Raw genomic sequence first — 15477 nt, 5'->3', positions numbered from 1 at the left:
CATTTGCTGTTATGTTAAACTTATATTAAAGTTTTTCTTCATTACCCATTCAAGCCGTCTCCAGCCATTATAAATGTGTGTAAGAATCTATACGTCTCTAATTTGAGTGCTGTGAGTAGGTAGATTTTTTGTAAGTAATTTAGTCTAGGAGTTATTTTATACCACCAAGAATGGAAGGTTGAAAAACCTTTTATACGTTTATTCACATTAAAGATGACTATTTGTAAAACGAAATTAATAGCTTGATAATATCAAGATACCACATCAGTTGTTTCATGTGAAAAAAAATCTTCTTTTAGGAATACACTGTGAAACCAATATTGATGAATGTGCTAGTAACCCATGTGCTAATGGTGGAATATGCACAGATCTTACTAATGGTTTCAAATGTGATTGTCCACGGGGATATTATGATGCTCGATGCCTTTCTGATGTTAATGAATGTGAGAGTAACCCATGTTTGAATGGAGGGACGTGTGAGGATGAGGTTAACAAGTTTATTTGTCACTGCCAAAAAGGTACTTTTAGTGATGTTCTATGTTTTTTTTGTAATAAAATAGGACATTCAACCATTGATGTGTAAATATATATATATGTATGTATGTATGTATGTATATATAAATTTTCATACACAAAAATGTAAAATAAGCTCAAATTAAATAAGTAATTCTCTGCATTTATGCATAAGATAGAATTTTAATTTTGTTGACAAAAAAAGACATTGCTAAATTTAATTTTTAGAAAACTGATCTGAATAAGTAATTTCAGAGTTTCTGAAATGAATTTGTTTTTGTTTTGCTCTGTTGACTCATAGTTTTAAATATGTAGAGGAAAGAAATATATTGATGTATTTTGGATATTATTAAAAATATACTTGTTGTAGAACACTAGAAACCCACTCTATGTGTGTTATGGGAAATTTCAAAGAACATTTAAGCTTTTAGAAATAAAACTTAAAATTGTTCAAAGAAAAATTGCAGTAATTTTGTGTAGTTCTGTATATATATTATTCTTTATTTTATATTATATATATTTCTCTCTTTTTTTGTAAATGGTTAATGGTAGTTTTCCATAAATTGAAATGATGTTTTTAATGTATTCAGTTTTATCTGTTTAAAAAGTTATGTATTGATCTTTCCAATTGAGAAATGGCAAAGTATTGAATATTTTCTTTTTCTAACATAGGATATAGAGGCTACAGATGTGAATTAAACATTGATGAATGTCAGTCCAACCCCTGTCAACATGGAGGCAGCTGTCATGATAAGCTTGCTTCTTACACATGTTCATGTGTGCCAGGCTATACAGGAAAAAACTGTGAGATTAACATTGATGACTGTGCTTCCAAACCATGTCGAAACAGTGGGTCATGCATTGACTTAGTTAATGATTATAAATGTGTCTGTGAAGTGCCTTATAGTGGTCCCAGTTGTGAAACTGAACTTGATCCTTGTAGTCCAAACAAATGTAAAAATGAAGCAAAGTGCACACCATCATCAAATTATCTTGATTTTGCTTGTACTTGTGAACTTGGGTACACAGGTAAGTATTTATACAATTTTTTGTTTGAGTAAATAATAAAAATCATTTTAAAAACATGTTCTGATTTGTCTTAATGAAAATAATAAGTTGATTTCCTTGTGAAAGACAAAAGCAAATTGTGGTTAATAACGTGAACACTGAAAAGGTAATAATTTTCTTTGTAAAGCTATTCTTAATTCTTTCATGCCAGTTTTTTCTTGTCCTTTAGGTCGCCTATGTGATGAAGATATTAATGAATGTGTCATTTCGTCTCCCTGTCGTAATGGAGCTACTTGTCTCAACTTAAATGGGTCTTACTTGTGTAACTGTGCTAAGGGTTATGAAGGCCGGGACTGTTTAATTAATACCAATGATTGTGCTTCATGTGAGTGAATTGTTAAACTTCATTATGTTTTTGCAAAAACTGCTTCAGATTATGTTGTAATTTTATATTACTTGATAACATAAAATGGAAAGAAGAACTGTACAGAATATTTGAGTGTTACCAATGATTGTTGTTTGTAGTTTTGTTTTTTAACTACTGAAGACTTATGAACTAAAAGGGCATTGTCTGTGTTGTTTTTTGTCACTGGAAATCTTGTAGTACTAGCAGAAACCTGCAAAGTATTTACTGTCAAATGATTATCTTTATTACAACACTAACACTATTTCCAGTTAACTACCTGAACAGGAAGTAAATGAATGTCAAGCATTAAGCTGATGTATCAAACTTTCACTTTCAAAATAATACAAAATAATTTTATTTGGAGACATTGAAATGTATAAATCTGTTTCTCTTGGGCCTAACATTCATCTTTTATTAAGTACAGTCTATATTCAATAAAGAGATAAATTACCAATGTAACTTGTATACGTTTTTTACTCTAGTTTAGTTAGGGCTAAACTTTACCACATTTAATACAATCAAGAAATAAACTCATGATTTTATTCTACGACTTAATGTTAGACCTTTTTATTGCGTACTTTAAATACTTGACCAGGGGTGTTTTACAAAATTCATACCTGTCACGTTTTTGGCAGGTTGGGCAAAACTAGTTATCACATATATCAACAGATATACTAAATTAAGAAATCAACAAATATTTTTTTCTGTTTCAGTGTCTGGTTCTCATAGACTAACAACAATATTATGTTATACTTTTGTTGCTAAGCAACATAATATAAAAGTCATTGTTAAAAATGCATAACAAACAGTTTGATTTTAGAAAGAGTAATAGATTAATATTTCAGTAAGAAAAACATGCAGAGAAACACACATTGGCAATAAGTTCAATTTGTTTTTCCTGTCAGACATTCTCAAATCAATGTTAAAAATTATACTGTTAATAATAATTGTCCTATTTCACTCTGATATTTATATACATGATCTGGGCAGAAAATGGTGTGTGTGTGTGTATCTGTTATTGTCTTCATGTAAACATGACTACACTTTTAATACCTTTTTACATCACCTAATTATGATTAACTGTTTAACTGCTGTGGGTACATACATGGAACGCATTACAACTTTTGTTTTAACTGTGAACAGTGTAATAATAGCCTATGTGAGTTTGGAATTTTATATCACCATGAAGGAAGGATATTCACCTTCAAACTTCCTGAAGCTTACCAATGTTGGTTAAGTAATGAAATATGAACATAGTGTCATTTTTTTCTTAATATGTCTGGTAATAAACTTGGCTCTGGGAACATTATTGATAAATCTGGCAAAGGAACTGTTAAATGGTTATTCTAACTTTTTCATTCATTTGTGAATAAAAGAAATAGTTTCAAAAAATGGCATAGAATTTCTTTTGTTAATTTGATATCACCAATAGCAGCAGTTAAATGCTCTTTAGTGGAAAACATATTTTGGCTTAGGATACTATTTTTAGCTTGTGGTTTTTTGTTTTTTTTAATTAAGTAATTTAATTTTTTTGCTTAAGTTGTAATGTTTTTAAAATATTAGAAAAATTTTACCATAATATCTTAGTGACTTTCTTGTATATCAGGGCAAGTTGAATAAAACCTGTATTTTGTATTATAGGAGCTTTAAAGCAACCATTAACATTGAGGATTTAAAAAAAAAATAACAATTATTCCTTGAAACTTAATTTTTCTGAGTACTTGTTTTTACATAGGTGATAAAAAAAATATTTAACATGAAAAGTTAGTGGACATAAACAAGGAATTGACATGTATAGACAGTGTACGTAAAAGCAGCTGTAGTAAATAAACAAATTTCAGTGTAGTGCAGTAAGTAAATACAAAATGCAAAATAAAATCTCAAGGTGTGTCACTTAAGTTGTACAGTGTGGCAATGTGTGTACATAGGAGAGATGAAATTACCTGTACTGTAATTATATTTTACATATACAAGAGAATTAAATTAGATACAAAGGCATAATATACAGGAAACCAGTACTGAGTTTTTGAATGTTTTGAATAAAGTCATTTTATAAGTTTCTGTTGTTCTGACTGATTTTACTGTTTACTGATAGATCCATGTCAGAATGGAGGATCATGTCTGGATGGTGTTGGGGAGTATACATGTGTTTGTGTGGAAGGATTCGGAGGTAAAAATTGTGAAAGTGACATAGATGAATGTGCCAGTAATCCTTGCCAGAATGGGGCTACTTGTAATGACTATGTCAATAGCTATACATGCACTTGTCTGCTGGGCTTTAGTGGTACAAACTGTCAGACCAATGATGAAGACTGCACATCAAGGTAAACTTTTACTTTGTTACCAAACACTAATTTTAGTAAGATGAAATTATTTATATGACACATTTCAAATAATCTATTCTTTATAGTATTATAATGTAGTAATCAATATTTTGAATTAGTTTTTCAAATAAGTACCTCTGTTTAGAACTAAAATTGGGATGAATGAAATAGATAAAACTTAACTTTTTTTGCCAGAGTTTACAAAAAGAGCATGTGACATGTAGTCATAAATATTTGTATATGATTTCATTAAATTTTGTATACATGTACTGTTATCACATAAAGAAATGTTTTGTAGAACTTGTTAATAGATGCTTTTAACATGAAATAATTAACGTTTTTTAATTTATTTTTCATCTTACTTGTTTGGAATAAGACTTAAAAATTGAAATGTAATATTTTATTAAGTGGCAGAAATTCTTTATTTTGAATGATTGTCAGCTCCAGTATCTTTACTTAATGAAAAAAAGTACTTTTATAATTGCAGTGAGTGAGCTTTGATTAAATGTTTTCTTTAATACATTTATTACACTCATAGCAAAGCTAGATAGCATTAATCCTCTCTGTGTGGGCTTGGTCATTTTGACCAATTTTGCGATCATCATGTAACCATGAAATAATACGTACAATGACTTTGCAATATAGTAAGTGTATTTTCATGAAATTTGGTAAACATTTAGTAAACAATACAAGTGTTTTGTACTAAAAAAATCTGATTTTTTAATCAAGCATTTTTACTAAAGATTTGTCTCTGAATTTATGGAATCAGTCTCTGACAAGTCTGAATGCAATGTAATTTTCATGTTAAGATTAAAAACATTTTTCTTCATCCTACAATTTGCAGATTTTATTTGCATAGCCTCTAATACCTCCTTAATGAATATAAGTTTTTCTCAGTAAAACTATGTTTTGTCTGTTATTTTCTTTACACTATTACTGTATTGGTTTAGCCCTTTTGACCAGTCTTATAACCAATGCAAAAAAATATAAATTAAATCTAAAATTACCCTTTTTTCTTTCAAGAATTACTGAATGTTATAAAAGAAAATTACAATTATTTATCCTAGACAGCCTCAAGCTTGTAACAAGTTATATATATCTGTTTTTGTTTAATTTTATTTTTATTCCTCTTTGAACCATGTCTAACTACTAAATTTGCATAACAAGCTAGAAATCACTCAAGTTATAGTATCAAATTATGTGACACACAAGCTTCTTATTTGCATACCTTGAGGAGAAATTCTTTTTTTTTTGTTAATGTTTTATTATCTAACCTAATAAGTTTCTAATTTTTACATTTTAGTTACTTTTATAGTAACAAATAAAAAATATACATAAAAAAAACATCAAGAAATGTAATACTTACATGTGGGTCTTAAACTTTTCTTGTAGTTGAACACTCAGAAGTATTGATAAAAAAGTAACCCTAATTTTCCTAAGGTTGTTTTTAGTACTTGATTGAAATTTTATTTATTTCATATATTCAATTTAGAACATAAGTAATATGTGCTCTAAAATAATTCCTTTAGCTAGTGGAGCTGAACTCAATGATAACAACTTTGAATCTGTATGCTGAATAATCTGAAATCTCTGATGAGAATGAGCTAGCGTTATACATAAATCAATAAGTTAAAATCTCTCTCTATATTGGTTATAAACAATGTAATAGCAAACAGAGAATACTGACATTTTTGTAAAATAGTATGTGATAGGAGGGCCATGGCATATGGACTTGACTTTCTGGTTTATATCTAAGTAAAACAAGATTACTGGAGGCTATAAAATTAGATTGTATCTTAGCAGTAAAGATAGTTTAATTCTATAATTTGCATTAAAACTCAGAACCCAGATAGGAGTGGAAAGATTATCTAAATTGTTCAATTTCAAGTGTCATAATGCACAAAAGTGAAGCTTGGGGTTTTATTTAAATATTTCCTTTTGAAGTAAAGAAATTAAAATTTGTAGTTAATAAATCATATTTGAATATGTTTTGATGCCTCGTTTATTGACGCATTGATAATAAAGTAATTCAGTTTTGAATGTAACTGTAAGAAGATCATGACATGCACACTTTTATCTACCAGTACCAAAGGGTTGATTATCTAAATAAGTTTGGCAATGTTATAGAACTATTTGATTTTGATTACTTTGATGCTGAAGTTCGACTCAAGAGTAATGTTGCAGAAGTCATAAGCTATCTGGGAAAAAGACGTTGGTAGACATTGATTTTGTATTTAGCTTTTTCAACTCTTTTACTCTTAAAGGATTATAATAAATAAACTTAGTATTTTGAGAATTGTTTAATCTCAAAGTCCAAGTTCAAGGGAGGTCCAGTTCAATCTACACTTTGATCAACATATGTTATTGAGGATTGCTACAGCAGGTGAACTTGTGAAAAAGACTTCAGAAATGTAGATTACTTGTCGTTTAAAACTGTTATCTGTTAGAAATTAGAAATTTTGTTCTACTAATATTAAACATAAGCTTTAAAATTTAGAGTCACTGTGCAATCCATAGTATCTTTAAGCGTTCAATACTACAGTTTTTTTTTAAAGATTTAATATATTGTAGCTTTTGAATTTTTTAGCCCATACCTGAGATTTTTTTCTCAAGTGTAAACTTGCTAAAATTGAAAGAGTGAAAGCCTTCCAAGGTGAATACCTATCTTAGGTAATTCAGTACTAGAATTACCTACTAAGCTAGTAGTTTATCATGGTCTAATTTAATTTATTTTGTAGTTTAAAAGACTGATCAAATGTTACGAATTTCATTAAGAAGTTAAAAGGTGTGATCAGAATTAGTCAGCAGGTGAATTAAGTTATTGTGGTCCTTTCATTTCAGTTGAATGAAATGGCATTTCACTGTTGATTTAGCTGTTATTCATTTAAATAGATTGTATGTACAATAGAATTTCTCTCTTGTAGCTCATGTATGAATGGTGGAACCTGTATCGATGAAATCAACACCTACACTTGTCACTGTTCAGTAGGCTACACTGGATTCAACTGCCAGTTTCACATTAATGAATGTGATTCACAGCCTTGTTCCAATGGAGCCACCTGTGTTGACCATGTGGGTTTTTACACCTGTCACTGTCCCTTTGGATTCACTGGGATTCGTTGTGAGGTAGGCAGAATTAACATTTTTATGTAAACTTAACAGGTGAACTTTCATAACTTGATGTAGTCATGCTGATGTTCAGTAGGATTCATAAGAGTAAATAATAATCATTGGTTGTACTGAATCAGATTATTTATTTAGAGACTGAGGTTAACTGAAAGATTTTTTTATCCTCAACTCTTTCTTGGTACTCGTTAAACTAGCAATTTTGATCATGATATTTTTGTAACTTTTTTTTTATAACTTAATCATAAGCAGCTTTATTAAACAATTATTGAGACCTTTCTTGTAGCATTAACAAATGTAGATCATAAGTGTTTAATTTAGTTTCTCAGTGTATATGCTGATTAACTATATTTACATACTTCTTATTAGGCAGATTGTCTTTCATAGAATTAGGTAGGTTTGGTTAGGAGATAAATCTAATCATTTTTACTTTATTGGTTACTTCTTGTGGTATGTAAGCAAATTGAATTGTATCATTTTTTTACAAAAGAAATGCTTAGTAAACCGATGTAACTCCATTAGCCTTATTTGGAGGTTAGATATCAGGTTTGTTTCTAGTCCGTAAAATAGTTCCATGGGAGATAAACAAAGAATAGTATAGCACTATTGACTTGAGACTTAAATATAATTGTTGTTATGTTCCAAGTCCTTTTATTAGTTAGTAGACATATCTGATTGTACAAGTTTTATTCAGAGACTTCCCACAAACTTGCTATACAGGATCATGTTACTTTTTATTTACTTAACTGAGAGATAACAAAGAATATCTGGATAATTTTTGTAAGCACCATTTTAGTTTAATAAAAATTCTAATAATTCTAGTTTGATATAAATACTTTTTTTTAGGACATACTAAACCATTATGTTTTATCTGCAAATTATAAGTTTAGTAGACAGATATAATGAGTAATTGTTTTTGAAATTCAAGAAAACTAAACAGACTAAATCGTGGAGGGTTTGTTTTTATTGATTTAAATTTTAGTCATGCTAGTTTTTCTTGGTGAAGTTGCACACTTTCATGTTATCTACATTTATGTGGATGTGAAAAAAAAAGTTATAAAACAACTAACTTGTAATGATTAGAATGTGTTAATTCATCACTGGTGGTACCCTTTCTGTCACTGGCATCTTCAGCCATAATCACAATAATATCTCAAGGTTTGGGCAGCTTATATGATTTAGATTAATCTTACGTCCTCATGTTAAACTGATAAAGCAAAAACAATTTCCTTATAAGTTTACATTTTTTACAGACTTTTGTTGATTGGTGCAGCACCAATCCATGTATGAATGGTGCTACTTGCAAACAAAGCAATAATACATACCGCTGTACATGCAGTCCTGGTTGGACAGGAATGTTGTGCGATGTATCTATGGTGTCTTGTACAGTTGCTGCCTCACAAAAAGGTAAATTAAAGGCTTTCCTTTTTGTATAGTAATTAAAAAAATGTTGTAATGATTTTGTGTACACTTATACATTTTTAAAGTTTTCAGAAGTTTTCTGTTATTATTTTCATTATAAGTGTTAAATTTGAAAGCATTTGGGTTGTATTTTCCTCATAAAGCTCTAGTAACAAATACAATAAATTTACATTATATTGTCAGTATTTTTTTATTATTTTATGTTATGTGAGAGCATTACTCATCATTAGTGTGTTATTCTTCTACAAGGTATTGAAGTTTCAGACCTATGTAAAAATGGTGGCACGTGTGAGAATATCGGCAATAGCCATCAGTGTATCTGTCCTGAGGGATATGAAGGAAGCTACTGTCAGCATGAAATTAATGAATGTGCTTCTCAACCGTGTCAGAACAATGCAACATGTAATGATTTAATCGGACAGTATACTTGTGCTTGCCAACCTGGTTTTCAAGGTAAGATGTGTTATTGACTATAGAATGTTATTTGGGTGTTGTTATTTAGATAAGCTGTTTGTTTGTTGAGTGTTTATACATTGGAGAATTGCCAAGCAATTTGTTTTAGTTTTTGTAGTAGTCAAACATATTCTAAATATTGGCAATAATTAGAGCATATATATTTGACTACCTTTTCTGAAAAAGAAATTTTATAGTGTAATCTGTGTGTTGTAATATGCTTTTGAGCCTTTGTTAAATAAATCACAATATTTTGAGTTAGTAGTTAAACATTTGCTTTGTCTAAAAACAAATATGTGTGTGAAGAATAATTTGCTGATATGTAAATAGTTAAAGTATCTGTAAAATGTTATTCACATTCCTTGCAAGATAGAAATAAGTTTAGCAGTCTATATTAATGATTTACTGTCAAAACTGTTTAAAACAAGTTAAGTTTTTTGTTTTTAATGTTCACATTCTTATTACTTTTCTTTCAAAATTAGAATTCTTAAAATGATTTTTCTTGCTTTGACAGGTGTGAATTGTGAATTTAACATAGATGATTGTGACCCAAATCCTTGTCTGTTTGGAGGTACTTGTCATGATTTAATCAACAAATTCATGTGTTCCTGTCCTCATGGCACTGTGGGAATTCTTTGTGAAATCAATATCAATGAGTGTTTTGAAGGTGCCTGTCACCATGGTGGTACATGTATAGATGAAGTTGGACATTATGAATGTAAATGTCCACCAGGTTTTGTGGGACCAAGGTAAGAGAAGAGAGTAGATTAGAAACTTGGGTAGGCTGAAAGGGATTGAAACAGTTAACATACCAGTCTCACCAAATTGTTAATGAATTTTAAGTATTAAAAGTTCTAGACTTAAATTATGTTTAATAGTATGGAGATTTACAGTGTTGAATAATTTAAGGAAATCTTCGGAATTAATTTTCTGTCAATAAAACTATTCTTGCTGTTACAATTTCCACAAGAATTTACTAATACCAGTCAAATGTTACAAAAAACTAAAAAGTGATGAGAATGATGCATTATTATATATACAAGTTATTATATGTATATTTCTTTTCTTAATCTTTTTTAATTATAATTTAAAAAACTATGGATTTTAATTATTTTTTCTTAAAATAATCATAAGCTATACTTCTGTTTGCAGGCAAAAACTTTAAAATAATCTTGATCTTCAAAAAAAGAATAAACAAATGTTAAAGTAACTCATGCTTAATCATATATATAATACTCCAGTTAAAACATAGCTTCTGTAAGATTTATGTTATTGTGACTTGTGTTATATTGTTCTCATTTCGTCAGATGTGAAGGTGATGTCAATGAGTGCCTTTCTAATCCTTGTACAAGTCCTGGTACACAGGACTGTGTTCAGTTAATCAATGACTTCCGTTGTGAATGTAAGCCTGGATTTATGGGTCGTCACTGTGAAACCAAAGTGAACTTTTGTGCTTCCAATCCATGTCTTAATGGAGGAATATGTAGCAGTACACAGTCAGGTCATACATGTGTCTGCCCTGAGGTGAATAATTCCTTGTGTTTTATGAGTGTGTGTAGTCAATTTGATCCTTAAAATACCTTTTAAACTGTAATTTTATAAAAACATTGTGTTATTGTAGCTTTAGTTTAAAGGGTGTTAAATGATTTCATTGGCATAGAATACTGTATGTATTATGCAGAATTATGTTTTCCAGTATAAGAGTGTCACATTATTTTACAGTCATCACCAGTTACAGCTTTCTATTAAAATGTATATATCCTGTGCTTTATTTTGCTATTGTTTTACATTTGAATTGTTAACAGAAATTTATGTGACCTGGTAAAATGACCTTCATCATATTTTTATGTTTCATGTGCATTCAGTGGTAAGGCATCATCTTTATGGTTTCTAGAAAAAAAAATCATTATCGTTATTTTGTTTTCATTTTAAATAATAGTGTCAGTTAACACAAAGTTACATGATTTTTTGTTACTCGTGTGCACCTTTAGGGATTCTGGGGTGAGAATTGTGGTTTGACCAACACCACTTGTGTAAGTAACCCTTGTTTGAATGGAGGTCAATGTCGTCCAAGACGAGGAGGCTATACTTGTTTATGTCCTCGAGCCACAACTGGAAAACATTGTGAAACAATTAATGATGGTGAATGTTTGTCACCTCTCTGTCAAAAGGATGCTACTTCCATTGATAGAATAGGTAAAAATGCTTTTATAGTTATAGTATGTATACATTGCATTGAAATATTTCTTAGCACTTTTTTCCCTTATTTGTGAAATGTAGGTTCCAATGAGGAAAGTTCTGTAAGAATATTTCTTCTAAATTTTGCCTGTTAAAGACTTAGATGATGAGACATTTTAGTTTAATAACAATGTTAATATTCTATTAGTGGTTGCCACATTCACAGTTATAGATGAAACACTCATTTATATTGGTCATTTATGAGATATTAAGTTGAGATGATGTGTAAGTATGAAAGCATCTTCAGGGAAGCAATTGTAATGCAATTTAAAAATGCTATCACGCAAATAATTATTCCAACTATGAGTTTCTAAAAGAAGTAACAAGATTTAAGCCTACCTTTTCTTTATTCCAAAATATATAATTCTGATCCTATAATTATCACTATATTTAACTATTTTTGAACAAAAAAAAAGATAGATGTGAAACTTACAAATTGCAAGATTTTGAAATAACTGACTAAAACAAAAATTATTCTATGTTGTACATACTACATTTTTTGTTATTCTTAGAAAGTTTCTAGTAATTTGTTCATAGTTTAATGTTTTTCATCATCTAGCTAAAGTTTTTTTACTTTTATTTTGATCTTCATTTCACTATATGTGTTGAAAAAAATGTCTGATTTTGATAACGATGCTTTCTAAATTGTGTGAAGGATGAAAATTGGGTTTTAGTAACAATTCATATGGATCCAGTAGCTTTTTTTCCAAATCTTAAACATTTACATTTTTTTAGAAACCTAGGGTGCTTGTTAACCATGTTACATAATATAACCAGGGGTGAAACACAGGGACACTGATAAAATCAATCAACTGACCTTTAAAATATACTTTTGATAACTTTCAGAAAACCAGCAAGAGACTTTAAGAAGTATTTGTATACTTACTAGATAACATAGTTAATTCATACTAAAAAAAACCAAATGCCCCCCCAGTGGCACAGCAGTATGTCTACGGACTTACAATGGTAGAAACCGGGTTTTGATACTCGTGGTGGGCAGAGCACATATAGCCCATTGTGTAGCTTTGTGCTTAACTTCAAAACAAACAAACAAATAAAAGACCAAATGTACTCAGAAAATTTTAGTTGCTTAGCAGATTATCCCAAGAATTAATTTTCTAAATATTTCTTTGTAAGTTATAAAAAGTATTTAACTTGTGTAAATCAAATGATTTAAATACTCTTGCAAATCTTGAATAAAAGATTGTGTTCTAATTTGAATTAAGATAATTGTTATAAATGAAGTTCATTGTGATTATTTTAACAGATTGGTCATATCAATATTTTTGATATACACAAAAGATAAACACTATGAATATCACATTTCCTGATGACAGAATGATCACAGACTTCAGTGCCACTACCAACTCATGTAACACTTAGCCTTAGATTTGCTTCTTCTTTTTGTTTTTGGCAAAACCTAGCTCTGTCCATTTACAATTTCTGAAGTCATCATTTTTTAAATGAAGACTGCATATGAAGCTACCATTTCTAGATGGTCCTTCCCTTTGTCATGTCCGTTTAAAAAAATTTACCCACAAAATTCTAATATCTTGTCATTTAGTCTTGAAGGCTGACAATTAAGCTGAGTGTACTAATTAACCATGATTTTAATAATTTTGATAAATACTTTTAAAAAAGTCAAGAAAATATGGAAAGTATTTTGCTCCTTAAAGTATGAAAACAATTTAGTATAATTAATACAAAATTCTGTCAGTGGTAAGATGCATACTTAGTTAACATGCACTGGGAAGTGACTCCTTTATCCCTTAAATGATGGCATCCTTTCATTTTATTTGCATCTCAGAGAAGTTTGATGGAGTGTCTTAAAATGTTTATGTTAGCTATGTGTGAACAACAAATCATGGATTCAGAGAAGATTTGGTGGGGTTTATTAAAATATGTTTATGTTTGCTATGTGTCATTAACAAATCATGGAGTCAGAGAAGATTTGGTGGGGTGTATTAAAATATGTTTATGTTAGCTATGTGTCAATAACAAATCGTAGATTCAGAGATTTGGTGGGGTGTATTAAAACATGTTTATGTTAGCTATGTGTCAATAACAAATCGTAGATTCAGAGATTTGGTGGGGTGTATTAAAACATGTTTATGTTAGCTATGTATCAGTAACAAATTATGGAGTCAGAGAAGATTTGGTGGGGTATATTAAAATGTGTTTATATTAGCTATGTGTCAACAACAAATCATGGATTCAGAGAAGATTTGGTGGGGTGTATCAAAACATGTTTGTATTAGCTATGTATCAACAACAAATCATGAAAACTTCTGAAATGAGATTTCTGTGAAACTATTTGGTCAGTTGTTGCACCATACCTGGTCTCTAATTTTCACCTGTTTATGTATGCATTCATACGTAATACTGAGTGTAAGTGACTGAAAGAATGGGAATATAAATCTTCATATGTTAATTCTTTATTGTGTTTGCTTATTATTTTAAAATTTTTGTGAAATACATATAGTTAAATGTGGATTTACCTGAAAGAATTGTCAAATCTTAAGTATTTTATAGTGATATTCATATGTTATTAAAATCTACAGATAAAGTGAAACAATGTGAGCTGAACAGATGTAAAAAGAAGGCTGGAGATAGACACTGTGATGATGAGTGCAATAGTTATGCATGCAATTTTGATGGTGGTGACTGTTCTTTAGGTAAGAAATTCACTTAAGTATACATGTATATAAATTAACACAGCTAGGCTACAAAACTAGATCCGTCATCTTAGACAAATAAAAACTTGGGTATATAATATACATAGTAAAGATAGAAGAACAGTTCGTATCTCAGACTTGACCTGTGTTTGCTAGTTTCACATTTGGAATGAAGATGAAATTTGAATTTAGAATTCACATTAATTATGTGTTCAAGCCTTCAACATCCAATGTTTATCATTCATTGTCTGCAACCAGTTCTGGGAATCTTTTAAACAGAATAATATGATTCGAGGTTGGACCATATGATCTCTTCTCTGACCAGTATGTTGCGAAATAAATGATCTTAAGAAGTATAAGTCTGAAAAACTTTATAAAACTTATGTTGAGATGGATTTTATGAATTTCAGATATCATCTGTAGCAGAACCAATAACACAGTTCACCATGTGCTTTCACATATTTTATTACCTTGAAAATTTCTATGTGGAACAACACATGCAATGATATAAAACTTAATGGGAATTTCAAAAATGGAAAAATTCTCTGAAATTATAATTCATACATACTAAGATTACTTTAGATGTTTTATATTGTGCGCTGAGTGGAACCTTTTGTTAGCATGCTGTATTGTGAATCCAAGTGTCCATGGTTTACATCCTATTCTGGCAAAATCTCGCTCTGCATGTTGGAGTTATGGGTGCATTATTAGAGCGAAGGTCAAAACACACATTTGTTTAGTGTCCGTGAGTTAATGGTAGGTGGGTGCTGTTTACTAAGCTACCTTTCCTGTAACCTGTTCAAAATTAGGAGTGGCTAGAGCAAGTGGCCTGTATGTAACTTTGTACAAATATCTGATTCAAACCAATTTTAAAGTGTATTTCAAACACAATAATTGTTTGTAGTTGTTTACAAGTATAACCAAATATTTTATATTGTGTTCTGTATGCAGTAGTGTGTCATCTCTCTCTCTTCTTCTTTTGGAGCCTTGTGTGGTTTGGTGATTAGGTGCTCATCTGACTTGCTTCACTACTTTCGGTAGCTGATCATAGCATAATGTGATTTTTCCCTGCCGAGTGATGCTTTCCTTTACTTTACTGATATGGTTCAACATTACAGATATCATTTTCATCAAAACACTGAAATTTTTTTGCCTTGCATGCTTTTATAATCGTGAAATAGGATATCTTCATGTTGTAAGTTAAATGTAATACTCCTAAAACAGATCCAGTTATAAGTATCACCCAAATCACCACATTTTGATTGAATTGCAACAAGAGGGACAAGGCTTTTAACCAGTTTAGTCATAGGGA

General features: G+C 29.9%; 1 protein-coding gene across 2 annotated transcripts in view; it reads left to right on the top strand.

Moving 5' to 3' along the window:
• LOC106462362 (neurogenic locus Notch protein-like) overlaps window positions 1-15477 on the top strand; it is a 100847-nt gene that overhangs the window by 72593 nt on the left and 12777 nt on the right. For both annotated transcript variants that reach the window (XM_013922278.2, XM_022389609.1), the window contains 11 exons: window positions 300-518; window positions 1186-1542; window positions 1751-1906; window positions 4023-4251; window positions 7176-7377; window positions 8631-8784; window positions 9049-9252; window positions 9767-10001; window positions 10560-10776; window positions 11244-11448; window positions 14052-14165. In XM_013922278.2, coding sequence (XP_013777732.1) covers window positions 300-518; window positions 1186-1542; window positions 1751-1906; window positions 4023-4251; window positions 7176-7377; window positions 8631-8784; window positions 9049-9252; window positions 9767-10001; window positions 10560-10776; window positions 11244-11448; window positions 14052-14165 — 2292 coding nt within the window. The remainder of the gene's footprint in view (window positions 1-299; window positions 519-1185; window positions 1543-1750; window positions 1907-4022; window positions 4252-7175; window positions 7378-8630; window positions 8785-9048; window positions 9253-9766; window positions 10002-10559; window positions 10777-11243; window positions 11449-14051; window positions 14166-15477) is intronic.

Source organism: Limulus polyphemus, unplaced genomic scaffold (assembly GCF_000517525.1).
Source record: "Limulus polyphemus unplaced genomic scaffold, Limulus_polyphemus-2.1.2 Scaffold1151, whole genome shotgun sequence".
Taxonomy (NCBI): domain Eukaryota; kingdom Metazoa; phylum Arthropoda; class Merostomata; order Xiphosura; family Limulidae; genus Limulus; species Limulus polyphemus.
The sequence above is the reverse complement of the archived record's forward strand: the minus strand, read 5'-3'. Positions and strand labels throughout refer to the sequence as shown.